This window comes from Macrosteles quadrilineatus, unplaced genomic scaffold, assembly GCF_028750875.1.
Source record: "Macrosteles quadrilineatus isolate MER2022 unplaced genomic scaffold, UCM_ALF_1.0 Scaffold_9__3_contigs__length_116548681, whole genome shotgun sequence".
NCBI lineage: Eukaryota > Metazoa > Arthropoda > Insecta > Hemiptera > Cicadellidae > Macrosteles > Macrosteles quadrilineatus.
In genome coordinates this window covers 53,247,403-53,274,230 of record NW_026542602.1, presented here as the reverse complement: position 1 = coordinate 53,274,230, position 26,828 = coordinate 53,247,403, and the positions used below count along the sequence as shown (strand labels likewise).

Below are 26,828 nucleotides of genomic sequence, written 5' to 3'. Positions count from 1 at the left end.
AGCTTATTGTTATAAGGGCCTCTATAGAGGCTTAGTGTTGGTCTTATACAAACGACGCACGTATATGTTTTCCGAATTTATGTTTTATTTAACTTTTCCTTTATGACCAAGGTAGGGTAGCTAATTTTATTCCATCCAGTCAAACTTGACTATCTTACTATCCTTACTCCATAGGTAACTTAACATATTGTTAGGCTATTCATTATAGCTTATTAAAATAGGCCTAGACAAAAGTTGGAGATACTACTGGGTAGCCCTGTATAGTATTTAGCCAATAAGTTAGTGCCTGTTACTTCAGCTATCGGTTTGAGGCTAAGCAAAATGTTCACTATCTTAGAGGGCTGTTCAAATCACACATCTTCCCAAAATCGTTTAGGTGAATACTACGGCTTCAGGGTAATAAATTACATAACATACCGTACACGTAACATAGGTAAGGTAAAGCCTTCTGCGTACACACAAAAGAGTTCTTGAATGCCATGTCAACTCGGCCACTTAATTTATGAAGATTACAAGATGTAGTCTATAATTCCTGTATAATTAGGTCTATATAATTAGACTATGTCTATTAATTAGGTCTATTAAGCTACTGAACGTTTTCACTAAGCGATCAAAAAGTAAATTTTGATTAAAGAATCTTAACAAAATTTGTTAGAGAACAAAATAGAATACTTCAATAATGCTGTATCAAGTGAGAAAATTATTTACGATGGGGTTAGGCATATGGTGCAATTTGAAAACGACATTGATTTGGTGTAGGTTGGCTTACACAGTAAGTTAAGTTAAATGTGTGAGCATGAACGACAAACTAAGGCAGAAACGAAATATGTGTTAAAGTTATGTTGGCCTAACTTAACCAATGTAACAACCGTTCACTGTTTGCTAACTTGCAAACAATATATGACCTTCCATGATTATGCCTACCATGTTCTTATAATCTCACTAGATCAGGGATGATAGTATTACAGTTTACCTTCATCAAACCAGTATAATTGGGGTCCAAAGTTGTCTGGTTGTGAATGATATTCGGTTTTAAAGGAATTCATCTTACTATGGCAGTGTTATTCCAAGGTAATTTGGTTAAATTTTCTTAATAACGAATAACCATATTTGGTTATTTGTTATTAAGAAAATTTATGCCGAGTATATTACATATTTACTTAAGACGAGTAATTTAATCGAGTATACTCGATATAAATGGGCTCACAAACAGTAACTTATGTATGCGCTATACTGTAGCTGCATATCTTACCGTGAGACTCTCTTTACTTGGATTCATAAAGTTTTCATAAACTGCTCTCATAGCTCTTCATAGCTGCCCTAATCAAACAAATTCTGAATTACCGTAATGAGTATTTCCAGTAAGTAGGCCTACTTAACCCCATTGTGAAAATTGTAGATAGGCCTAACTCATTGACGAACTTGGTACCGTAACAATGTGATCAACTACATTAGGCTACTTTACCATAAAAATTATTATTAACCTTATCCAGTTTTAAAGCTAACTTAACTTAATGGAATTTAAGTTAAATCCATAAACTTGCAGACAAAGACGAGCCTTTCTTATTGTCAGGAAATTCAACAAATTCATTTTGGTGCATTGAATTTGTAATTATAGATGTCCATCTAATTCTCTTCTATCTACTAGGAAATTATGAAAAGTTCATGACGTTTCAAGAAGTCTCAAACAAGCGAAAGTTAAGAGGGACAAGCAAACCATACAATCAATTGAATACCCACTGATGATATTGAATTAGGACATAATAATCTTGAGTGAAAAGGTTGTAATCATCTTGATACAAAATAAACTCTTAATTATTGCAAACATTTTATAGCCACAGAGAAAATGCAATTCTAGAAATGCAATCATAAAACTGCATATCTTGGCTCCAATTTATTTCTAGAATTATCTTCTCACATAATAAGTTATGTAATTGTTTTCATTTCAGCGATATTGATGATGTGGCTACAGACATTCTCCATCTAGATATTTGGTAAGTTGATACTAGTTATTAAAAATTATTGTTAACGGTTTTGTAAACATAAGTATATAAGTAGGTAGCCTAAACATGTTGTATTTAGATTCTGTAAATGTTAAGTTTGAATAATATTTTAAAGGTGGGTGTTGCTACTATCTTAACGTGGATATTAATTGTTAAGCCGTCACTAGTATTGCGGTTGGGTTATTAAACGCTTCTAGTGCAAGAAATTAAACAGATGAAGAAAGACCTCCTGCCATGACTTTGCTGCTTGTCTGGAGTCACATTGTAGATTTTGACCAAAACTTCAATAGTAGTGTTGCAAATTATGTTAGCATACCTTCTGATGTATAGTATCTGTTCTGTATTTCACCAGAACTGTTATACGATAAATTTTATTTGGAAGCTTCATAATATTTTTCAACAATGATCTAGGATTTATGAGTAAAAAAAGTTGGTTACTCTATGGTCCTTTAATTTTGTAATTGCAATATAACTTTTTAATACCTAGTTTCCTTATAAACTTAACAATACACTTTTCTACCAATTTTATGAACTTTTCTTACTCCTAATGAGTTGATAAACTATTCTAACCAAGTTTTGATAAGTTGCTGATTCAATGGGGCCATCAACTGTTTCAGAAATTAATTAAAACCCCCTAACAGGCTTTGAAGTGGATGTGAATCAGATTATAATGAGTTTCCAAACAAAGAGATTTCCGCTCAAAAAATTAACAAGCGATTGCATACTTTATTCATAAATTCATTATAATAGCAGCAACTGAATGAGGTTTAATGGCTACTTCAATCTGCTCAGCCAAATCCGTAATGAACAATGTTTTGTCAGCCAATATTGTTTGAGCCGTTGAACAAACAAGTTTGAGTTTGCGCTGATCTTTTATGGTTTTTAATTATTAGTGTTTTCTCAAATAAATTGTGACATTTACTTTGGTAAACGATTAATATTGATTAAATGTTTAATGTGTTCATGTACAGACATTAATACCTGGACAAAATATCTCTTTCCGTGTGTTTAAATTAGTTAGCTTTTGAACCTCCTGTACATTTTCAAAGGCTGTGTAGTCTTTTGGAAAGTTACAAACCTTTAAAGACAAAAATGCTATGTTATTTAAATAATAGGCCTAATAATTATTAGTGTACTGAGTAAAACTTATATTAGGGATTTTATCATTAAATTAGGAATGTGACTATGCAGCAATTCTCTAGGATTTTCATTGTGACCCTTGGTTGGAATATATTATTGATAAAATAAAAGGATTAGGCCTACCTTATCCAACCACAGTTGCTGTTATGACAACTAACAAAGTTCAAAAGTTTTTCCACGCCAAACCTGTTGCCACAAACAACTATGAAAAATCAGGCATCTATAGAATTAACTGTGACAACTGTCCAAAGTACTACATCGGCTAAACTGGAAGATCTTTCAGACAAAGATTTAAAGAACATATATGGTACCTAAAAGATCACAACATCAGCAATCCAGTTATGCCGAACATTTAATATCGGAATCACACAACTACACATCTATTGATAAGAAGAAGTATTGCCAACAAGTCTTAAGCTTGATGTTAAAGAAGAATTCACCATCTACATAGCTAAAAAACTCGAGCCATTTAACATTTTAAAGTATCAGACTTCTTTCCAGTCAAATATTATATTTTATACATTTGACAAGCTACAAATCAAAGAAGTATTAAATAAGAAAAACAAAACAAACTGAAATACAGGTGGCACTGGAGAGAAGAAGACACCTTATGGATTCAGTCAGTTTTGTTTAGTCAGTGACAGTGAGAAGACAGTGCTGGCCAGCATTTACAGTTTTAACCAGTTTTATCACTTTCTATTCGATTTTAATAATTTTATTTTACTATTGTGATTGTGACAGTGTTTTAAAGAATCTTTTGACATACCACAATGTATTAATACATTGATGATGTGTTTGCATACAATGACCTGACGAAGTTCTAAGGAACGAAAATAGTTGTCATACCAGCAACTGTGGTTGGATAAGGTAATCCTTTTATTTTATCAATAATTCTCTAGGCTAAAGAAACATCTGAACATAAACAATAAAAACAACTACAAAGTGCAATACCTACGTTCTTTGGTGTAGTGAGGAGGGATCGCGTAGTAACGGCGTTCCCTGTGCTTAATCCTAAGAACCTGTATATATTGGTAATCAACCTGCATTTTCCCGCCACATGGTGAATGTTCTCTCACTGAAAAATTTAGGACTACATCACTGATAACAATCCGTTTTCCACTAATTTTTTAAATTAGTGGAAAACGGATTTCATGAATTTCATTCAAATTAAATTACCCAGCATTGTGTCCATAGCCAATGATAATGACAACGATCATGTGGAATTCCAGGGATCACGATGACGAGTCTAGCGTGCTAGACGCGGTGAGCAAGCTCAATGAAGTACGGGGTGTGAAAGGTCTGGGTCGATTCTTCAAACAAATCGCTCAGAGTGCTCGCACTGGCAGTACGGATGACTTCCTCGGCTGTGTTAATGTGCCTGTACAAGTAAGTACCTTTAGAGATTGTCAGTTTTGTCTCTGTAGTTGGCTACAAACAGGTTTATGTACTACTTAAGGCCTCTCTATACAAAAGAGTTTGGAAATGTGGTGTGAAGTACAGTAGACTCACTCTAGTTCGGCCACCTCGTGACGGGACCACTGGCCGGACTACAAAATGGCCGGACTAACTGGATGTATTATGAAAGGTTGATAAATATTCCTATCAAATTAGTTACAAACACTTAAAAATCAACGAATAGCATTAAAAGTCTTTTACGACATTATTTACCAAAATTGAGCTTCTAAGCTTCTAACGTCTCTTTCTAGAGTCGTCTTGTTTCCACTTATAGCTATTTACAACACCTGACTGATTGGCCCCTATCAAGTCACTCTAGAATGAAGAGGGACATATGTTTGTTTTCACTAGAGATGTGTCCAATCCGAATCTCGAATCTACCGAATCCTAAGAAAAGATGTTGTTCAAAGGTTTATTGCGTAAATTTTTCATCACGAATGTAAAAAACAATACACAACGTATCGGGATCTGGAATCTGATCCCGTCCTCAGGTGAAAAAATCTGAACTAACACATTACAACTAAACACAAACACCCAAACTAAGTTGGAATACACTACAGAGGGTAGCAGTCAAAAAATATGCACTGTATAGCAGTCAAGTCATGATGCAACATGCAAATAATAACCAATCACAAAACACTATAATCTATAAAAGGTGTAACGTATAAAGCTCACACAATGGAACACTAATTGCACCGTTCGCAATGACTCCACCAATGAGACTGAAGCAGCATGGCCGACCAATCAGAAACACGGAGACAACAGAAATGGCTTCCGGTCCCTGGAAAAGTAAAGAAAGAAAAGAAGGTCCTAAGAAAAGATTCAGATTCAAGATTAGTTAACAAGATTTAAGGATTTAAAAAATTCTTTTTTAGCGAATTTCCCTAAAGGGAAGTAGCTATTACCGTAGGTGGCACGGTAAAACCTAAGCCCGGGACCGATTTACTTTTTCATTTTGATGTCCCCAGAGGCCAAAAACACCATTCGTTCAAATTGTTATATATGTATATATATATATATATACATACTGTCCCAAAAGTCCCGGACCGGTTTAATATTTTCTAAACGACAACAGATAAATCAATAAGATTTTGCACATCAACACCACACTTAAAAATCTACTTTTTTAAGGAACTATCAGTTTTCTGTCATATCAAGGGGACGTCCTACAAGGAGTCAGAAGGAAATATTAAATAGGAGCATAGGTCAATATGCATATCAGTTTAAAGGGCTTAGGTAGCAGAGTTCAATGCCGGAAACCGCGCCTCAAAAGGATCACCCGTTACAAAATGGCGGCCATTCAAAGATTTCTAAAACCTGCCATTTTGAATCTTTGAACGACTGCCAATTTTTACTCAGGCGTTCTTTTGAGCTTGAATTTACGGCATTGTAATCTACTAGTAAAGACCTTCAATTTGATGTGCATATCGACCTATGCTTACGTTAACAATTTTTTTCCGATTCCTAGGGCTGTGCCCCCAAATGCAAATTAAATGAATCTTTGAACCACTGTCATTTTTGACTTGGTTGTCCGTTTGAGTTCAAATTTGCAGCATTATATTCTGCTAGTAAAGGCCTTTAATTTGATGTACATGTCAACCTATGCTTCTATTTAAGATTTCCTTCTGACTCCTTGCGGGACGTCCCCATGATGTGACAGAAAATTTATATTTCCTTAAAAAAGTAGATTTTTAGGTGTGTATTTGATGTACCAAATCTTATTGATTTATCTGTTGTCGTTTAGAAAATATTAAACCGGTCCGGGACTTTTGGGACAGTCTGTATATAGATTTATATATATATGTGTCCGTGAACGCGATAACTTTAGTAATTTTTGTCCGATTTTGATGAAATTTGGTTTAAAGGTGTAAGGCGGGATAAACTTGAATGAGTTCGCGAACCAGCATGATCGGACCATGGGAAAGGGGTTTCCCGGTGGGTTTTGTGGGCCAAAAATTGGTTTTTCTCATTTTTGACCCCCAAAACACAAAATTTCCCAATTTATCTCTAGACCATATTAAAGAGCTTAAAAAAACAAATAATTTAGTATGTCAAAGTGTTTTTGTACGTGTAGCCTACTATTTTACTAAGAATTAAGTGGATGCACTGTTTTATGTCATAACTCAAACTCAACTAACTTTATTTACCTTTTTACAAACATAGAATAACAAATAAACATATGATTATAATTAATAGAAATTAACAGGTGTTACGAAATAAACTGTTCTCACAACATCCTCCCTTTTAAGTTTGAAAGTTCTTCAACCAGCTTGGTTTGTGTATATTTCTCTTTGGACGGTTGTATGGTTCTGTTTGATGTGCATTCTCAGACAAATGTTGTTCACTGTTTTCCTCTCTTAAATAAGGGGCAAGTTTGAGGTGGAATCGATTTCTTCTCACATTCCTCTTATCAGTTTCAACAATATATGAACGAGGGCTGTCCAGGATTTTCACAATTTTGCCATGTCTTCTAAGGTCCACAATCCAAACTGGGTCTCCTATATGAAGAGGATTGAGAGTTTGCACTTTGTGCCTTCTATCATAGTTGTGTTTATACTTCTCACGATATGTTTCTTCTCTCCCCTTAAGATCCTTTAGATCTGGTTTTCCACAAAGCAAATGTTCTGTCTGAGGCAATATGCTCCGTAATCGCCTGTTCATGAGAAGCTGAGAGGGACTGTACCCATTCCAGAGGGGTGTCGTTCGATAGGCTAGAAGTGCTAAATAAGGGTCTTCCACATTTTTCTTTAGAATCATTTTGGCGATTTTCACTGCGGCTTCGGCCTCTCCATTGCTTTGGGAACATTTTGGGCTACTTGTTATATGCTTGAAGCCATAAACTTTGGAAAATGTCTTGAAATCTGAATGTTCAAGGACTTGAAATTGAGACCCACAGTCAGACCTAACTTCTTCTGGAATGCCATGTCGACAGAAAAAGGCTTTGCATCTCATTATTACTTCTCGTGATGTTAATGACTCTAATTCAGCTATTTCAAAATATCTGGAGTAATAATCTGTCACAGTCAAAAACCAAACGCCTTCAAGTTTGAATAAATCCATTGCAAGTGTTTTCCATGGTCTGTCAGGGAATGGTGTGGGAAGCAATGGTTCATGACTGTTCCTTGAATGTTTAATAACTAGGGCATGATTTCACCATACTTTCAATGGCTGAAGAAATTCCTGGCCACCAGACTGACTCTTTTTTTTTACGTACGACACTTGGTAATTCCAAAATGACCTTCATGTACTCTTTGAAGTGCCCAAGACTGAAGAGCTGGTGGAATTACAAGTCTTGAACCTCGTAGTATCATCTCATTATCAACACTTAGCTCATCCTTAACTGAATTATATGGTTTTAGGTCATCTCGTAATGATGTCTTAGAAGGCCAACCTTGGATGATTATTTTTTTCAGTTCACATAAAATCGGATCTTTATTTTGTTCCTCCAATACTTTAGCAACTATGCAGTTGTTTATATCAATGGACGACAAAACCATTTGAACAAACGCTTGAGTTTCTTCTTCTAACTCACGGTCATCAGTACCTGAAAATGGGAGAGGTGCTCTTGAAAGAGCATCAGGAACTAGAAGCTGCTTTCCAGGAATATAGGTAATTGAAAAATCATATCTCATGAAACGCAATCGAATTCTTTGAATTCTTGGAGACAATTCATCAAGATGTTTGGATTTCAAAATTTGAAGTAGTGGTTTGTGATCTGTTTGTATTGTTATTCTCTTGCCAATAATAAATTCTTGAAACTTTTCACATGCCCAAGCAACAGCTGTAGCCTCCCTCTCGATGTTTGCATAGTTTTTTTCAGAAGGAAGAAGGCTTCGGGATGCAAATGATACTGGTCGTATGGAACCATCATCTTGAACTTGAGAAAGAGTTGATCCTAGCCCTTGAAGCGAGGCATCACAGGAGATAATTGTTTCCCGATTTACGTCGTAAATGGCTAGGCAAGGAGAGTTAGTCAAAATGAGTTTTATTTCATCAAATGCCTTTGCCTGCTCTGGACCCCATATCCATGGAACGTTAGCTTGAAGTAATGAATTCATTGGGGCCAAAATCTTTGCTTTTTCAGGAATAAACTTACCAAGAAAGTTTACCATCCCATTAAACCTTTGAAGTTCTTTTACGTTTTTTGGGCAGTCCATTTTGAGAATGGCGGAAACCTTTTCCTTATCAACAGAAATTCCATCGGATGAGAGGAAATGCCCGAGGAATTTAATACTTGACTTCCCAAACTCAGTTTTGTCTTTGTTAAGTGTCATTCCTACATTTTTAAGTGTTTCAAGTACTTGCCGAACAACTGTATCATGTTCTTCTTTCGTTTTGCCCCAAATCAGAATATCGTCCATATGGACGGCAACATTTGACTGGTTGTCTAAGATTTTGTTCATGCATTTCTGAAAATGTTCAGGTGCTGATGTGATTCCAAATGGAAGTTTGAGAAATTTAAAACGTCCAAAAGGGGTAAGGAAAGTAGTTAGATCCTGGGATTTTGCATTTAAGGGGACTTGCCAAAAACCACTGTTTGCATCAAGTTTTGAAAACCATTTTGCTCCTGAGATTGAGCTGAGAGACGTTTCAATTTTGGGAATCGGAAGATAAGACCGCTGGATAGATTCATTCAACTTTGTTAAGTCAACACATATGCGGACATCTCCATTAGATTTAGGCACTACTACCATTGCTGAGCACCATTCAGTAGCATGCTCAACTGGTGTGATTACATTATTTTGTACCATACTTTCTAGTTCTTTTTTTACTCGACACATTAGGGGTAAAGGTACTGTCCTAGGAGTGGTTATTGCATATGGCTTTGCGCCATCCTTAAGTGCTATTGTGTAGGGATCAGGAATGACGCCCAGACCACTAAACATTTCATGGTATTCGGTAAAAAAGTCACTGTCTACCTCTGCAACTGAATTAACAAAAGTTAAAATTTTCAAGTCCTGTATTGCTGGACGACCAAGCAAGGGTGTTATGAGTCCCTTCACTACATATACCATGTGATTTATTTTAACATCTCTGTATTGGATATTAGCTCTAACACAACCTACAGTTTCTAATTTTGTTCTACCAGCCCCATACAACTCAACTAGAGTCGGCTGGATCCTACTTGGATCAACTATGCCAGGGGGAATTACTGTTACATCTGCCCCTGAATCAATTTTAAATGATTGTGGTTTTCCCTCAAATACTAATTCTAGTTTCCAGGGCTTACATTTCGATCCATCCCCAAGTGTACCTATGAATACTTTATTATTTGAAGGTCCAAGTTCACTTACTTCATTTTCGTCAGTTACTTCCTGTGCTTCTTTAGATCTGCAGACCTTCGAAAAGTGACCAATCTTTTTGCATAAGTTACATGTTGCGCTTTTTGCTGGACATGTGCTTCTTGGATGGGACGGTTTATAACCACACCAGATGCATTGTACTGGGTATTCTCGTTTCTTTTGACAAAACCTATCTCCTTGATTTTGGTTTGAACTCGATGACGTAGTCGCTTCAATTTGAACTCTTTTCTCATCACATAAATCTGTCTTCTCTTTCTTTACGTTATCTACATGTCGTATTACTGTAATGGCCTTGTCTAAATTCATCTCGGGATCTAGCAACAAGCGATCACTAAGTTTCTCATCATTTAAACCCAGTATTAGTACCATCAACACCATTTCATCATTAAGTGAACCCCAGTCACAGGTCCTAGCCAAGGAATGGAGACTAACTATAAACTCTTCAACTGTTTCGTTAATTTTTTATTGTCTCTTCAAAAACTTTGCTCTTTCGCAAATTAAGTTCCTACGTGGAATAAAATGTTTGTCAAATAAATCTAAGGCTTCTTCAAATGTTAGCGTTGATTCGGTTGCTAAATTGAAAGATGCAAAAATATCATCAGCTTTCTCACCTAATGTTTATATCAGAGTGTTGATTTGTTTGTACTCTTTAGACTCTTCAGATAACCCAGATGCTGAACGATATCTTTGAAATCGTGTTTTCCATCTTGGCCAATCTGCTGGTACAAAGGAGAAACTAGCTGGAGGTTGAATAACTGAATGAGTGTTTGATACAATGATTGACTTCTTAGTTGAGTTGTTGTATTCATTTTCTCTGCTTCTTTCATTTTGTTCTTGTTCATTTTCATTATCTTCATAGTCAGATTGTTTCCTTCTTGGATTTCTCTTCTGAGGCATAGCTCTAAACCGCTGCCACCATGTACTATTTTACTAAGAATTAAGTGGATGCACTGTTTTATGTCATAACTCAAACTCAACTAACTTTATTTACCTTTTTACAAACATAGAATAACAAATAAACATATGATTATAATTAATAGAAATTAACAGGTGTTATGAAATAAACTGTTCTCACAACAGTACGGTTATTAGTAACGGAGAGAATTCAAAAAATTGTAAATTAAAAATTCCCATGTTATTCTTATGGAGAATATTGAAAATGTTGTAGTTTGTTTGTTTATGGATATATTTTGATCAAACTAGGCAAATTTATTTTTTTATACTAAGCTATTAATATTTTACTAAAACACACTTTATTAGTTTCAGTTTCCTTGTGGCAGCAAACCTAGGTACTCGTTAAACCTAAATAGATTCAATTGAAAATCATTCAGAGAAATGGAAATTCGCTTAGTCGGCAGGTTTGCTGCGGCGGGGGTATTTTACAATAGAAGGCATGTGCACTATACTGTGACATTGCCAAACCATAGAGGTTATTGATGTCGTAATATACAGTCCTATGACATTGCGTAACCTGAGGTTATTTTCGTTGTGGTAGTTATCTATATATAAAGCCAAAAGTACCCATGAACTTTTGAAAAAACTACAAGTCACACCCCCATAAACAATATACTTAAAATGTTCGTCATGACAAGGAACCTTGCACAAAACTATGAATTTTTTCATAAATTGCCCTTTAAAGTCATAATTGCTTTACAAAGGGAACTTTCTACAGGGTGTCCCGTAACTCTCTGGACACTTGTACATAGCGTTATTCCTTAGGTCAAGACAAACACATTTCACCATAGGAACATGGGTCTGTGGTGTCTAGTTTACCGACTGTCGGCATTTATGTGTTTTTTACATAAACATTAATAAATCCTAAACAGTTTGAGATACAGCTTTGATATTTTGCAAAAATGTTAATCTTATTAAGACCCATTATTGTTAGAAATTAAAATAAAAACTCATTAACCGTTTCAAAATGGCGGCCATTTAAAATATTTGATGCCAAATTTCACAAAAACCGTTAACTTTACAAAAAAATTGCAAGAAACAAAAAAGGTTGTAAATTTTATGTAGTTTTCAATGATACCTTATTTGTTAAGATTGGATAAATAATAACAGAGAAACGTGTTGTTTTCGTAATGTATGACCACTTTTCTCCATTTAAACAATGCAAAACAACGTAAAAGGAGTATTAGCATTGTTTAAATGGAGAAAAGTGGTCATAAATTACGTAAACAACACGTTTCTCTGTTATTATTTATCCAATCTTAACAAATAAGGTATCATTGAAAACTACATAAAATTTACAAACTTTTTTGTCTCTTGCAATTTTTTTGTAAAGTTAACGGTTTTTGTGAAATTTGGCATCAAATATTTTAAATGGCCGCCATTTTGAAATGGCTAATGATTTTTTAGTATAATTTCTAACGATAATAGGTCTTAATAAGGTTAACATTTTTGCAAAATATCAAAGCTGTATCTCAAACCGTTTAGGAGTTATTAATGTTTATGTAAAAAACACATAAATGCCGACAGTCGGTAAACTAGACACCACAGACCCATGTTCCTATGCTGAAATGTGTTTGTCTTGACCTAAGGAATAACGCTATATACAAGTGTCCAGAGAGTTACGGGACACCCTGTATATAGCCTAGTTAATGTTAAAAATCCCTCAGCTGTTCTTATTTGTATGTTATCCTTTCTTTTTATTACCTCATTTTTGTAATGCTGTAATCTGTTTTGTTTATTTCAGCAACCAATCAATAGTTTTATCAAAGATTACATATGCTACGCAAAATAGATATTGCTTGGTTTTATTAATACTTATGAAGTCAAACGGGTTGAAGCCCCATGGGTAACAGCTAGTTAGTGTTAAATGCCAAATGGTTCCTATTCCATTCTTGCCTTTTTAATCACCATAAGCCCATTTGTAATTATTTTTGGGACTCGAGATTCAAAGATTCGAGATTAGATTTTTTTTTGATTCAAGTAGAATTCAACTTCCTCAAGAACTCAGACAAGGTAACCAATAATTGCAATATCGTATAACTCTTGTAACTGGGAAATACATTCAACTTTCTATTTTGCTTGTAGGATATCCCATCAACTGGACTCGATCGCTGGTACCAGTTGGAGGCGCGGACGAACCGGTCAAATATCCAAGGCCGGATCAGGTTGAAGCTATGGCTGTCTACGCGGGAGGACCGGGGCGCTAGTGAGGAAGACAACTGGTCTGCGATGCGCAGCTCACATCGGCTACATGCAGTGTTTATTGACCACGAGACGGCTCTGGCGCAGGGACAGTGGAATGGAGACCTGCCTCATGTCGGTGAGTCAAAAGTTAGAGAGTAGATATCCCAGCCATTTGAATCAGCTATGTGACGCTCACGTCACAGCTGATCCACGTCATACCGGTAAATCAGCTGAGATCTGGAAACTAGGGGAGGGGTTAGGAAGGGCCACGAGACACCAGTTGTGTGTCAGGTCAGGAGTCTACCCGATCGGACCCATGCTTGAAGCTGGTCTACTGATTGATAAGTTTTACCATAGTTATTAAGATTAATATAATGTTCTATTTCTTGAAAGGAAAGGGGGGGGGGGGGAGATCAAAGGGTTTATGGAACTATATTCTATCTGCTTGGTATATGTAAACTGAACATTTCAGCACACTCGTACTCTTATGGTGCAAGTGTAAGATTTTACTATTCTTAACTTATAATAAATTTAAAACCAGATGTATTAGAAATATCAGATCAAAATGGCTGTGATACGGATGTAGTTTGGCTCAGTAATTAATTTAGGTTTTATATTACTCACATTAGAATGTCGCACACACCAGCAAATTGATTACATTGAGCCTCAATGATCCTTATGAGCCCAGTACCGTTACAACTAATAAAAGTATGTGCTTCTGCTGTTTCCAATTTTAATTCAGATAGAACATATTGTAATTAGTATGTGATACTGTTAAAGTTCCATTTTCTGCCTCAGTTTATTGAGACATAGTTTTATATGTCTGGTAAGCCGAGTGATTAGAGTGATAGCCTTAAAATCCGTGGGGCTAATGATGCCGATTTTGACCTATGCTACATTTGCCAGTCGGGTTGTCCATTAATACTTACATACATTAGTACATAGGCTAGTATTTGTAATGTATTTTTGGACAATCGGGTTCATTTCGGTAAAAATCCAACCACCTAAATGTTTTATCTGAATTTTCAATTATCAATTATCAATCATTAAGATGGGGACGACACTTGTCGTATCGAATGTGGTACGGTGTCAATTGATTCAGATAATTTGAGTTCTACTACTATTTCTCCCTTTTATATTTTCCTTTTTCGATTTGCATTGACACAAATTTTCTAGGTTTTCTTTTAACTATGCTTTGCTTCGTTACAACTGTCCACATCTCCTGTTCAGTCAGTTTGTTTGTTGGCAGCCCTGAGTATTTTACACCAGTATGCAATACAAGTAGACATATTTGAACTACAGTTGGCAGCAGTGCGGTGGTTGGCGTACAGTCGGGACACAACCTAGTGTAGACTCCAGAGTGCAGTGCAAGGGGAGTTTTGCTGAAGGTCTAATTCCGCATACAATTTACATTTTAGACTTGTTTCTGAGCATCTAAACGAAGCTGAAGGTCTAAATCCCGGAAGGTCTAAAAGTACAGTCAATGTAGAAAACTCATCCACTGATACTGTTTTAGATCTTGCAGTAATGTTTAGGTTGTGTTTTGGTAAGAATATTTTTCTTTTGTTTCTGCTATTTCATTTACGGGTCTTAAAATGTATTTTTAAATTCATCCTGGTTATTTTTTACATGTGCGATACATTCTAGTCTAGTACATACAAACTAAACACCGTCAATATTTTCAAATTTACCAAATTTTGCTTTACATACTCATTATTAGTAATTCATTCCGGTATGTATTTTTCATGATGGCATTATCAATGTTAATCTTGGTTTGTTGGCTAATCATCACATAAATAAAATTATACAATTTACTAAAAAATGTGGAAGTATATTACGAGTTTACATCAAAACTCATCTCCAGCCTCTGGTAACAACATATCAAGTAAATAGACTATGATTTATAATGTTTGTTTATAAATTAACATATGTTTGAATAATAATAACATACTCATTATAATCTAGATTTAACATTGTTCTTTTATCAACAAGTTGGCCTATCTTATATAAAAGGAAGTGTACCTACGCCAAAAGCACCTACACACAAAAATCTGAGTTAGAGTAAAACAGTACGACTAACCTACATTATGTTATTAACAAAATGAAAACCAATATTCCTTAAATCTAATCCCAATCCAATCACATGGTAATTTATAATTTAACTTTACTCGTCTTATGTACATGTTGTTTTTTTGAAAGTCGATAGTTATAAATGAGATTTTTAATACAATGGAATCAACCTATGGTGAAATCAACCTATGGTGAAATCGATCTATGGTGGTGGCAGTGTTCTCGCATTAGCTTAGCTAGTACTGTATACCAGTTAGTGTGCAAAATCAGTTACTTACAACCTACAAATTTTACGCTACAAAACCTGTACGCGCAACATTGTTGATATGATCTAGTGCAACAGCTGCTGGATGGGTTTGACGGGACTGCAATGTTGCCACTTTTTCTCGCTGCGGCCTTGCATTAGAGGAGGCTATGCTGATAGTGATGCAACGAGTCCAAGTAGTCGGATCAATAATTAAATTGGTCTGAACAGCTGATTTGCTGACGTTCAAAGCATTATAATTGTACTTCTTTTCTCTCAATACTTGAACCTCATTGGTCAGCTACTCGTGTTGTTAAATAAAATAACAATACTAGCCTGCCCAATTCCCGGTTTGACTCTTAAAGCAACTATTACAAAATGCAAAATGTGTGCCAAAGGTCTAATTAGACCTTCCGGGATTTAGACCTTCAGCAACTGACCCAAATACCAAAGTTTTGTTTGTTATGCCTACCTGTGAAGGTATGAAAACGTAAATTTGTGCCATTTTTTCACTGATAATACTTTGTTTGTAGCTTAACATATAAACATTTGTTACACTAACTTCGCACCACCCTGTATAGTAAGGATATAATTAGAGTGATAAGGGTTCACCCATAACTCATAAGGGATCATCACCTACTTAAACATCACATCACATACGTTAGTTGAAAAAATAGAAGGACTTGACATAATCCTGCTCCATGAGTCAAAAAACCTGAAAGTCATGTGCAATAAAGACAGGAACTGAAATAATATACACATTTAATTGGATAAACACAATTTAATGCCAGGTTTTCACAATAAACCTAACTAATAAACCTGAATAGGTTGCACTATTCATTCACCTGTTAATGACTTTTGTATGACATTTTCGACTGAAGATGTGACAACCTCCTTAGCTTTTCCTACTGCGTAATCCGTAGCTGCGGTTGTAGCTCTACGAACCACGTAGTAGCCAAGAAAACCTACAGCTATGTACGGAAGAAACATCGTTGTCACGACAGACCCCGCAATGATTACCGCACCTTCCTTGACTCCCTGTTTTTCTTCTGAAACCAAAATACAAAATAATGATTTAATGCCATCAATATCCCTTCCACTGATACATTCAAGCACTATTTATGTGTTTTGATAAAGTCCACACGAGGTAAGCCCTCAAGTTTTTACTTTCTCCCCATTTTCATTGTATATGGTGGAGAAAGTATATTGTTTCTGTCAACGAGTTTGAGTTCAGGGTGTAAATATATGTTTTGGATAGCCCTGAACCCAAAAATTTGATTTTGAAGTGTGTCTGAGTGTGTGTGAGTCACGGCAGGAAATCTTTCTTCTTCCGTTAAATGTCTTGGACCGGTGGGGTGGGAGGGGGGGATTGTTGGCATTTTCTGGCCCTTCAGTTAGTGTCCGGTCGATTGCAGACATTGAAAATTGTCGACACATCATTAAAGCAGGCAATTGCGGACAATAGGGGCTAATTCCCTAACAACTTGGTTATTGCCATTCTCCCATATTGGGAATAAGCCTTTTACTGTACCGTAGGTCTCATAGTAAGACCTAGACCTGGGACCGATTTACTTTTTCATTTTGAGGTCCCCAGAGCCCAAAAACACCTTCCGTTCCAATTCACTAGCAGTTACCCCGGCGCGCGTTGCTGCGTTGCATTTTTTTTCTACATTTAAACCAACAGGGAGCCTTACAATGGTGATTGCAAAAACAAAACACTAAGGCAATTGTAGTTGCTTAAATTCAGAGGGTAATTCGGATGAAATCATCAGTATTCTTGGGATTAATAAGACAATTTTTCCCTTAAACCACTGACAATTTTTGCTTTTTTAATCAATTTTGACTTCATTTTTTTAATTGTTAGTCTGGTAATGTTGCACAGCTTCGGTGGAGTTAAGTTTCGCATTATTGGAGTTCTTTCTTTTAATGACAGTAATGTGGTGGGTTAATGACAAATTGAGAGGCATTTGAATACCCGAGATAGCACGCACAAATTATTATTCACCTAATAATTTATGTTAGATTGTGTGGGTATAGAACGAATGATAAAAATAATAAGGCATTGTCATTCCTTTAATTGTTTATAATACTTTGATAAAGGTTTTTATGTTTTTAATATTTAACATTGGATAATTTAAACGTTGTTGAGTGCACAGGTGTGCTGCGATTGGGGTTTAATACATTTGGACTTATTCAAAAGTAAAATAGTTTTCTGTGCTGCACTCTGTAGAAACACTGTGGCACTATTTCAAATCATGACTAATGCTAATACAGAATGTTGTGATTATTCAAACCTACAAAACAGTTGGTGAAAGTAAACATCTGCTTTTAAATTATATTTATTTGTAAACATTGTAGATCAAAAAGTCTTGACATTGGCCCACTTAAAAACCTCTGGGGCAGACCTTTTGACGAATCTGCACCAAACTTCACTCGAACCATCCTTGAAAGATGCTTAATAATGCCTGTTTCATTACACAATCTGTCGAGCGGTTTTGGAGTCCATAACGTATATACATATACATATATAGGCCTACATACATACATAGTTCCTCTCTTATAGATATTGATGTGTGTGTGTGTGTGTTAGCACCTTAACTCGAGCAAAAATGACCGATTTTGATGAAATTTGGTACAAACGTGTAAAGCTACGTTTGTTCGTACAAGTTCCCAAACCAGCATAATCGGAATATGGGTACGGGGTTTTTTTTTGGGGGGTTTATATGGGTTAAAAATAGATTTTTCCCATTTTTTAGATATTTTTCCCCATTTTGGCTCTAAAAACCAAAATTCCATAATTTTTTCCAAACAATTTTTTAGAGCTTAAAAAATAAGGGTTACGTTTATAACTAAACAAGTGTTAAATTCCATGTTATTCTTATAGAGAATGTCCACTGTTGTAGTTTGCTTGTCTACGGATATATTTTAAGCAAATGAGGCAATTTTGGTTTATTTCACAATAAGATATCAACATTTCAATTACAAAGCGCAACTCAATCAATACCTTCAACCTTCCTGTAGCAGCAAACCTGAGTACCACTAAAATTAATGTTATTTATATAGGAAATACATCTGACAATTTAAAAGGAATATTTTAGTAGAAATCCAGCCAGGTAAATGGAAATTCGCTTAGTCTGCAGGTTTGCTGTGACAGGATTATTTTTGGAATGTGTTCGATCCATTTACATTTACATGTGTATATTTTGTAGATTTATTGCACTTTCATTAATGGTTTTGATTAGGGTTTGTAGAATTGTGAGGGAATCAAGAAAAGTTATTGTAGAGTTGGGTTTTGCTTTAGGTGTTTGGCAGGAATCGCTAGGGGCTCAAAAGCGCATTCTAAAAATCCGCAACGATGACATCATAGTTTAGTTCAAAATTTCTCCGTTAACAGCGTTGTAGTAGAGAGCACAGCGCGTAATTTTTACTTCACTATTAGGCCTAGTTAATTATAAAATTAAGAAAGATTATAAAATTAATTTTAAAATGTTTCAATTATTAAATTAAACTGTCATAACCTAACCAAACTAACCAAACGTGCTGATAATGAAAAAATCGAATGAAGTTTTACTAATCTAATAAATAGTTTTGGTCATAAAATAAAATTATAAATGCCTAAAATTCAATTTTATAATTTTTTAATTATAAAATTAAACTGTCATAACCTAACCAAACCAACCAAACTTGCTGATATGAAAAAAATTGTTTGACAAAATGTTAGTGCTGCCAGCGGGATTCGAACCCAGTATCTTCGGTTTGTCAGCTCGGTACGCTATCCACTACACCACCGAGGCCGATGACTGAATTCCGTATCGTTGCGGTAATGGTGTTCCCTCAAGAGGAGATCTGACAGCTCTACTACAACGCTGTTAACGGAGGAATTTTGAACTAAATTATGATGTCATCGTTGCGGATTTTTAGGATGCGCTTTTGAGCCCCTAGCGATTCCTGGTGTTTGGCTACCATTGATGTTATTAATGGTAAGAGCCTGATGATATTGCGCTAAGGTAGCAGTAATATAAAATCTTATGAAAATCATTTTCTCAAATATTTTGTTATACAGTATTAGAGTTATGTCTACATTTTAATTACTTACCAATTGATCGATAGGGAATACGGGTCTCGACATTCTTGAGTGGCAGGTCATTCGGTGCACTTTTGGCTTCGCAGGAACCCTGAAAATGAGAATGTCTCTAGACTACAAAATATTTAAGTACCGATTCTGTACGACTGTAATAACTTACTCATTATATATTTACTCTATACCCTGTCTCTAATATAGGTGCATCACGTGTGCAGGTTAATATGAATTTTGTGTTATCAAGTAAGTATTTTTATATATTTTATCCAGGGGGTGGCTTCTATCTCTCACTCTCTCTCTCTCTCTCTCTCTCTATCTCTCTCTCTTAAAAGTTGAAGCACCCTGGTGGTTATATGGCATCAGCAAAAATGGTAGAGAAAACAAACTAAAAACAACACTTTTGTGCAATTTACCCTATTTATTTAGTGTACGTGTCCATCTCAATTATGGTGCCTTAATATAAACAGTATCAGCAATCTGACACATACTTTCTCCCATTAGCTTGTCAGCCACATGTATCTTGGGTAAGTGGTGGGAGTAACTATGATATTTTATAGGAAAATCAAAAAAGCTGCAATAGCTTTTGAACCGTGATTTTTAAAGCAATGGGTGATTTGCACTATTTTTTAATAATTTTAAGGCCATAACATACTAATTCTAATAAAAGCCAACTTTTTAAATGTTGTTCAATGGGTTTTATGGAAAACTTACACAAGTTACAATAACTCTTTACCATAATTTTTAGAATGATGGGGAGTCCTACAGGAACTCCCAATATTTCGTTTAGAAATATAAAGACGATAACAAACAAATTTTAATCAAAATCGGTTTTTTGTCAAAAATACGATTTTTGTTATTTCATGGGTTTTATGGGAAAATAACATAAGTTTTAATAACTTTTGAACTGCAATTTTTACAGCAATGTGATTTTCTAATTTGCACCATTGTGTTCAGAATTTGAAGGACTTAAACAAAATACATTTTTACCAAAATCATTTGGGCTTTGAGAAAATTCTTTTTTTCATTATTTTATGGGATTTTATGGGAAAATCGCCATTAAAAATAAAAATGAAAAAATCCTGAAGATATAATGGATGGACCACTACCTATGTAGGTTTTATCAAAAAAACTATTATGTATTTTAGATAAACGATAGACTATTGCATATGAAGTAGAAAATGGACTACTAGGAACAAATAAAAAAAGTCCTTTTGTGCAATTTTGATGCACTAAAGCACATTTAAAGTTTCAATGTGATGATGTACATATATGATATTACTAAATTTCATCAAAATCGGACTACAGGTGTTGTCTGTAGCTCTGCACACATTCACACACACACAGACATCCCTTCAAAAACACCTTTTTTGGGTTCAGGGGGATCCAATACGCATATATACACTCACAAGTCAATCTCAAAAGTTTTGACAAAAACAATATTTTTTCTATATATATACAACAGGGTTAGGCAAAAGTCTGGAACCCCCCAGTTAACTTTTTAACGCGTTGCAGTAGGAAAACCAAACTCGGCACATATCTACAACATAAGAAATGCACTTTTTCATCAAAGTTACAACATTGCCCCAGCCCCCAAAATGGGGTATTTTTGGGGCAGCCCCAAATTTACGAATGTAAACACCTATCATGTGACCCCTCATTTTAAAGGGATTCTCAAGACAAATTAAATGGCTCAAACTAGAGGTCAATATCGCAACCCTAATCATGTTGGGTTAAATAATACCCCCGCCACAGCAAACCTGCAGACTTAGCGAATTTTCATTTGCCTGATTGGATTTTTAAACTAAAATGTCTCCTTAAAAATATCACATTTATTCCCTATTCAAACAGAATTAGTTTAATGAGTACTTAGGTTTGCTGCAACAGGGAGGGTAAAAAAGTTATTTTTTATGTAAAATGTTAAAAAGTACTGTGGTTTAGTAAGAAATTAATGTATATTTTCCTAATTTGATCAAAATATTTTCATAAACAAACAAACTACAAAAGTTGACTTATTCTCTATAAGAATAAGGAAATTTTAAAATTACAATTTTTTAAAATTTTCTCCGTAGCAATTAGGCGCATAATAACGCTTCAATATACTAAATTATTTGTTTTTTAAAGCTCTACAAAATGGTTTAAAAAGAAATTGTGAAATTTTGTGTTTTTAGGGTCAAAAATGGGAAAACCCAATTTTTACCCCATAAAACCCCCCATAAACTCCCGTTCCCATAGTACGATCATGCTGGTTCGTGAACTCATTCAAGTTTATCCTGCCTTACACCTTCAAACCAAATTTGATCAAAATCGGACAAAAATTACTCAAGTTATCGTGCGGATGGACACACATATATATATATATATATACGAGGGTTGTTATTTAAGTAAGGGCCGGTTGCGTGTATAGTCCCGTAGTTCGCGCGGATGCCGCAACAAGCCACCGCGCCACTTGCCGGCATCCTTCCCGTTCACACTGATGCCAGTTGCAGCTCTGTAGCTGACGTCTACGCATCGCTGTGCTACTTTATAATGTTTACGATTATTGAATCGCCCGCTGCGTGTGAGATACGGTCAGTGATACGTTTTTTGACCGCTAGAAGCCTATCAGCTGCAGAAATTCATCGTCAGTTAACAGAAGTTTTTGGCTTGAATGCAATGAGTGAAGGTAAAGTGCGACAATGGGTTAGAGAGTTTAAAAATGGCCGTCAAAACGTCCATGACGAAGAACGCTCAGGCCGGCCCTCCGTGATCACTGATGATTTGGTGGCTGCAGTCGAAACAAAGGTTCGTGAGGACAGAAGATTCACAATTTCCACTCTTTCTTTGCAATTTCCACAAGTTTCAAGATCAGTTTTGTACAAAATTGTGTCTGAAAAGCTAAACTTTAAGAAATTGTGTTCTCGGTGGGTACCCAGACTCCTCACAGAGGGCCACAAAGTGAAGAGATTTGCCACTTCATTGGACTTTTTGACTCGTTACGACGAAGAAGGGGATGACATGTTGAGTCAAATTGTCACTGGAGATGAAACGTGGGTATCTCATATCACTCCCGAAAGCAAGCGACAGTCAATGGAATGGCGACACACAACCTCACCCGTCAATGTCAAAGCCAAACAGACTCTGTCAAAGCGCAAGATTATGGCAACTGTGTTCTGGGACCGGCGCGGTGTTTTGCTAGTGGACTTTATGCCACGAGGAACGACGATCAACTCAGATGCCTACTGTACAGCTCTAAAGAAGCACCGCAGAGCAATTCAAAACAAACGGCGCGGCATGCTGACAAAAGGAGTTTTGCTCCTGCACGATAACGCTAGGCCTCACAACTCTCAAAAGACTCGGGATTTGATTGATTCTTTTGGCTGGGAAGTTTTGGACCATGCACCATACAGCACCGACCTTGCTCCTAGCGATTTTCACCTTTTCTGGTACCTGAAACACCATCTTGGCGGGCAGCGCTTCAATGACGACGATGAAGTGAAAGCGGCCGTGAACTCTTGGCTGTCGGAGCAGGTGGCCGAATTCTTTGAAGAGGGAATTAAAAACTTAGTTTTACGTTGTGACAAGTGCTTAAATAAACAAGGCAACTATATAGAAAAATAGGTAAAAGTGTGTAGAATCAGAAAATAAAAATTATTTTACAAAATTATTTGTATCTTTTGTTAAAAATAAAAACGGCCCTTACTTAAAAAACAACCCTCGTATATATATATATATCTATATATAGATATATAAAAATTTGAACGAATGGTGTTTTTGGCCTCTGGGGACATCAAAATGAAAAAGTAAATCGGTCCCGGGCCTAGGTCTTACCATGAGACCTACGGTAAGAGCTATTTCCCTATAGGGAAATTTGCTAAAAGTAAAAAATAATTTAAATAAAAAAAAATCTTTTTAAAATAAAACCTTGTTTTAAACACACTAAAAAGTAAAAAATAATTAGTTGATAAATATGTGGGGAAAACAAATACTTGTAAGATTTAAAATGAAAAACGTGGGGGACATGCAATAAACGATAATAATTTAATAGGTTAAGATAATCGTAAATTAGCTATTGCATGCGCTCGATGTTTTTTCGTTTATAATTTTACAAGTATTTATTCTCTTCACATATTTATCAATTAATTATTTTTTACTTTTTAGTGCGTTTAAAAACGTGGTATGTTAAAAATATTTTTTATTTATAAATTTAAATGATTCTTTTTCTAACTATAGTAAACTTAAATCCATGGCTGTAATATTTACCAAGATGAAAATGAAAGAAGAAACTAGAACCAAACGAATCATTTGTGGTATGGTGGCTGCAAGACTTGTATACTAGTAACTGTTTTAAAGTTAGGTTGAAGGTTATAAACACATTGCGCTCACACATGTGTAATGCTCCTGACATATTCAAATAAACAAATCAATTAATCAAACTCTGTCATTTGCAAGCAACATGGCAGTTTACACTGCCTGACTATCTTTTAGACTTTTCATGAAAAAATATATTTAAAAGCAAAGATGTGAAAAGGTATATTTTTGTTGGTTTTACTAATAAAACTTACAAGTAGGTATAAAAAAATATGTCCAATCGCACTCTTGAAATAAGTGTATATTTACGCTTTGTTTCGAGAGTGATATTAGACGTAATTTTATATACTTTTTATAAATTTAACTAGCTGTAACCCGCGGGCTTTGCCCCGTTTAACTTCTTATTTTTCAAGATGATCTCGTTCGCATGGCTCAATCACGTCCTGGTTGAAGTTCATTCGCTACGCTCACTCACCTTTAGGTTGGAGGTCGTTTGCTATGCTCACTCACCTTTAGGTTGGAGCTCGTTCGCTGCGCTCACTTGCCTTCAGTTTAGCTCGTTCGCTACGCTCACTTGCCTTCAGGTTAGCTCGTTCGCTACGCTAACTCGCCTCCAGGTTGAAGTTCGTTCGCTACGCTCACTCACCTTTTGGTTGCGAATTAGCTGTTGTCATAGATGTAAAAGAAATAATAGTGCTGCACCCTGTTGGTAATCCTTGTAACTTTAATGCTATTGAACATCATAGAACAGAACCAACTTGTTTAATTGAAACAGCTGTTAAGATTCATTAATTCCATTTCTCATAAGGTTAACATGGGAAACTCCAGAGCCACTGGGGCAGAGCCGATTGGACGGATCACGAAATTGATGGTGTATAAACCTATTCCATGAAATTCTACAAGTATGTACCAAGTTTCGTGGCAATCGGTTCAGCGGTGTCTGAGTTTATCACTGCCAAACAAATATATATATATATATATATATATATATATATACAAACATCCTCTTTTATACTTATAGATAACACGTGCAATGCTGATCAAGAAGGTGTTTGGTTGAAGTTCACAACGTTGTTGATATGATCTAATGCAACAGCTGCTGGCTGGGTTTGACGGGACTGCAACGATGCCAATTTTTCTTGCTGCGATCTTGTATTAGAGGAGGCTAGGTCAATGTGTCTACAGCCTTCAACTCAGACGCAATGTACACATTTTTAGACCTTCGGCATACAGAACGCATTTTGCACTAGTAGCAGAAGGTCTAAAATAATAAGAATGTTGTACCTTCCGTTACTAGTCCAAAATGCAAACTGTATGCTGGAGGTCTAATTGGAATTTCCAGGATTTAGACCTTCAGCAACTCTAATTTTATAAACAATTATTTACAAAATAAAAGTTGTGTGCTAAGGTCTAAATACCACAAGGTCTAAAAAAGTACCAGTAGATGAGTTTTCTTTATTGACTGTACTTTTAGACCTTCGGCTACTGCACGTTAGGACCCATAGCAACAAGTACAAAATCCAAAATGTGTGCCGAATGTGTAATTAGACCTTCCGGGATTCAGACCTTCAGTAACTGATCCCTGTACAGTACAAGCTGTCACACACTTGTCATTATTCTGTTTGTTTTGTTGGTAGCCCTGAGTATTCTACATCAGCATGCAATACAAGGAGACATCACAGAACTACAGTTGGCAGCAGTGCGGTGGCTGGCGTACAGTCGGACCCAACCTAGTGTAGACCCCAGAGTGCTGTACAAGCTGCTCACATCACTAGAGAACACTTGGCCTATGGAAGTGCTGTCCAGGGAAGAGGTGAATTAGACTTGCTTGCCTTGAATTTTAAAACACAATATGGGCAGAGTTCAAATAAAAAAAAATTTGAATCCGTCTTGAGGAGGGTTCAATTTATTTAACTCATTCATCATAATAAGCTGTTCAAAGCACATAATTGAAATGTTTATATGAATTCTGAATTGTTTATTGATAATGGTTTTGCAACTACTTTGTTTAGATGAGTAACTTATTTAAAACTTGGATTTTACTGCTACAACAAGCCCTTCAGAATACAATTTAAATCCAGTTAACTGAGAGTGGTGTACCGTAGTTAAACACTGGAATGTTTAGCTTGCCTAAAAATAGAAATTGTTGCCTATACTTCGTTAAATCTACAGTTAACTGCTTAATGATTGTTACTCTGGTAGCCGCTCAAATCCAAGTTTATTTTACCAAATTTTCTATCTAGGGAATAAGCTATTACTGTAGCAATCATGGTAAAACCCAGACCCGGGTTTTGTTCAATAACTGGAATAAAAGTCATTCGATATTGGTTAAATTTGGTACAAATGAGTTAACCTAAGTTATTTTGCTTGAGCTGGCAAACCACCATAATCTGACTTCAGGTACATGGTTTTATAGGAGATTTTATAAGGTAAAAATAGGTGTTTCCCCCTTTTGATCCTCAAAACACCAAATTTTGCTACCTTGTAGAAAACACAAATAATTTAGTTTATTGAAGCCACTTAAATAGTATTCTTACTTTTAGGAAATATTTTAGTGGAGATCTAGTTATGCAAAAAAAATTGCTGATCTATAGGGTTGCTCTGGCAGGGGTATTTTACCTTGCACAGGTTAAATTTATAAATGTATGCTGATTTTAGCACTGGATAAGTTTTGCCAAATATACAGTTAATATGTTAAGCTATTGTTAAGCAGTTACTACTAAAATCTAAGTTGATTTTTCAACGTTATTAACAAGTGCAATTAATAATTATAATAATAAACTAGCTATATTAACTATTAGCTTTACCCGTGCCTTGTAACAGGGTCAGGATCCAGAAGAGATTTTGGTTCCTTCAAGATGCCGTAGAATGTTTGCTTCATCCTCCATTTAATTTATTGGCACATTTTATACACTGCTATTAAGTGAAAAAAATCATTGAACAAGTTGCTCCCCAGTTGGCCATTTAACATTAATCTTATTTTACCAAAGAGTTTTAGCATCATTTTGAAAACAGCTGTTATTTTGCGATTTGACGAACACATTGTATTTCTTCATCTATTATTTTTATCTTCCCACTGCAAAAACTCAGAAGTAATTACAAGCATG

General features: G+C 35.6%; 2 protein-coding genes across 2 annotated transcripts in view; one reads left to right on the top strand and one right to left on the bottom strand.

Annotated features, from left to right (window-relative positions):
* LOC129002137 (BAI1-associated protein 3-like) overlaps positions 1 to 26,828 on the top strand; it is a 268,228-nt gene that overhangs the window by 208,340 nt on the left and 33,060 nt on the right. Inside the window, exons 10-13 of the mRNA XM_054429736.1 lie at positions 1,950 to 1,994; positions 4,373 to 4,529; positions 12,941 to 13,175; positions 25,359 to 25,534. Of these exons, the coding sequence (XP_054285711.1) occupies positions 1,950 to 1,994; positions 4,373 to 4,529; positions 12,941 to 13,175; positions 25,359 to 25,534 (613 nt within the window). The remainder of the gene's footprint in view (positions 1 to 1,949; positions 1,995 to 4,372; positions 4,530 to 12,940; positions 13,176 to 25,358; positions 25,535 to 26,828) is intronic.
* On the bottom strand, positions 16,115 to 23,786 carry LOC129002138 (uncharacterized). Its single transcript, XM_054429737.1, has 3 exons — positions 23,674 to 23,786; positions 19,450 to 19,528; positions 16,115 to 16,402 (listed from the first exon to the last, which is right to left on the bottom strand). Exons 1-3 carry the CDS (start codon positions 23,713 to 23,715, stop codon positions 16,191 to 16,193), a joined length of 333 nt encoding a protein of 110 aa, XP_054285712.1. The 5' UTR covers positions 23,716 to 23,786; the 3' UTR covers positions 16,115 to 16,190.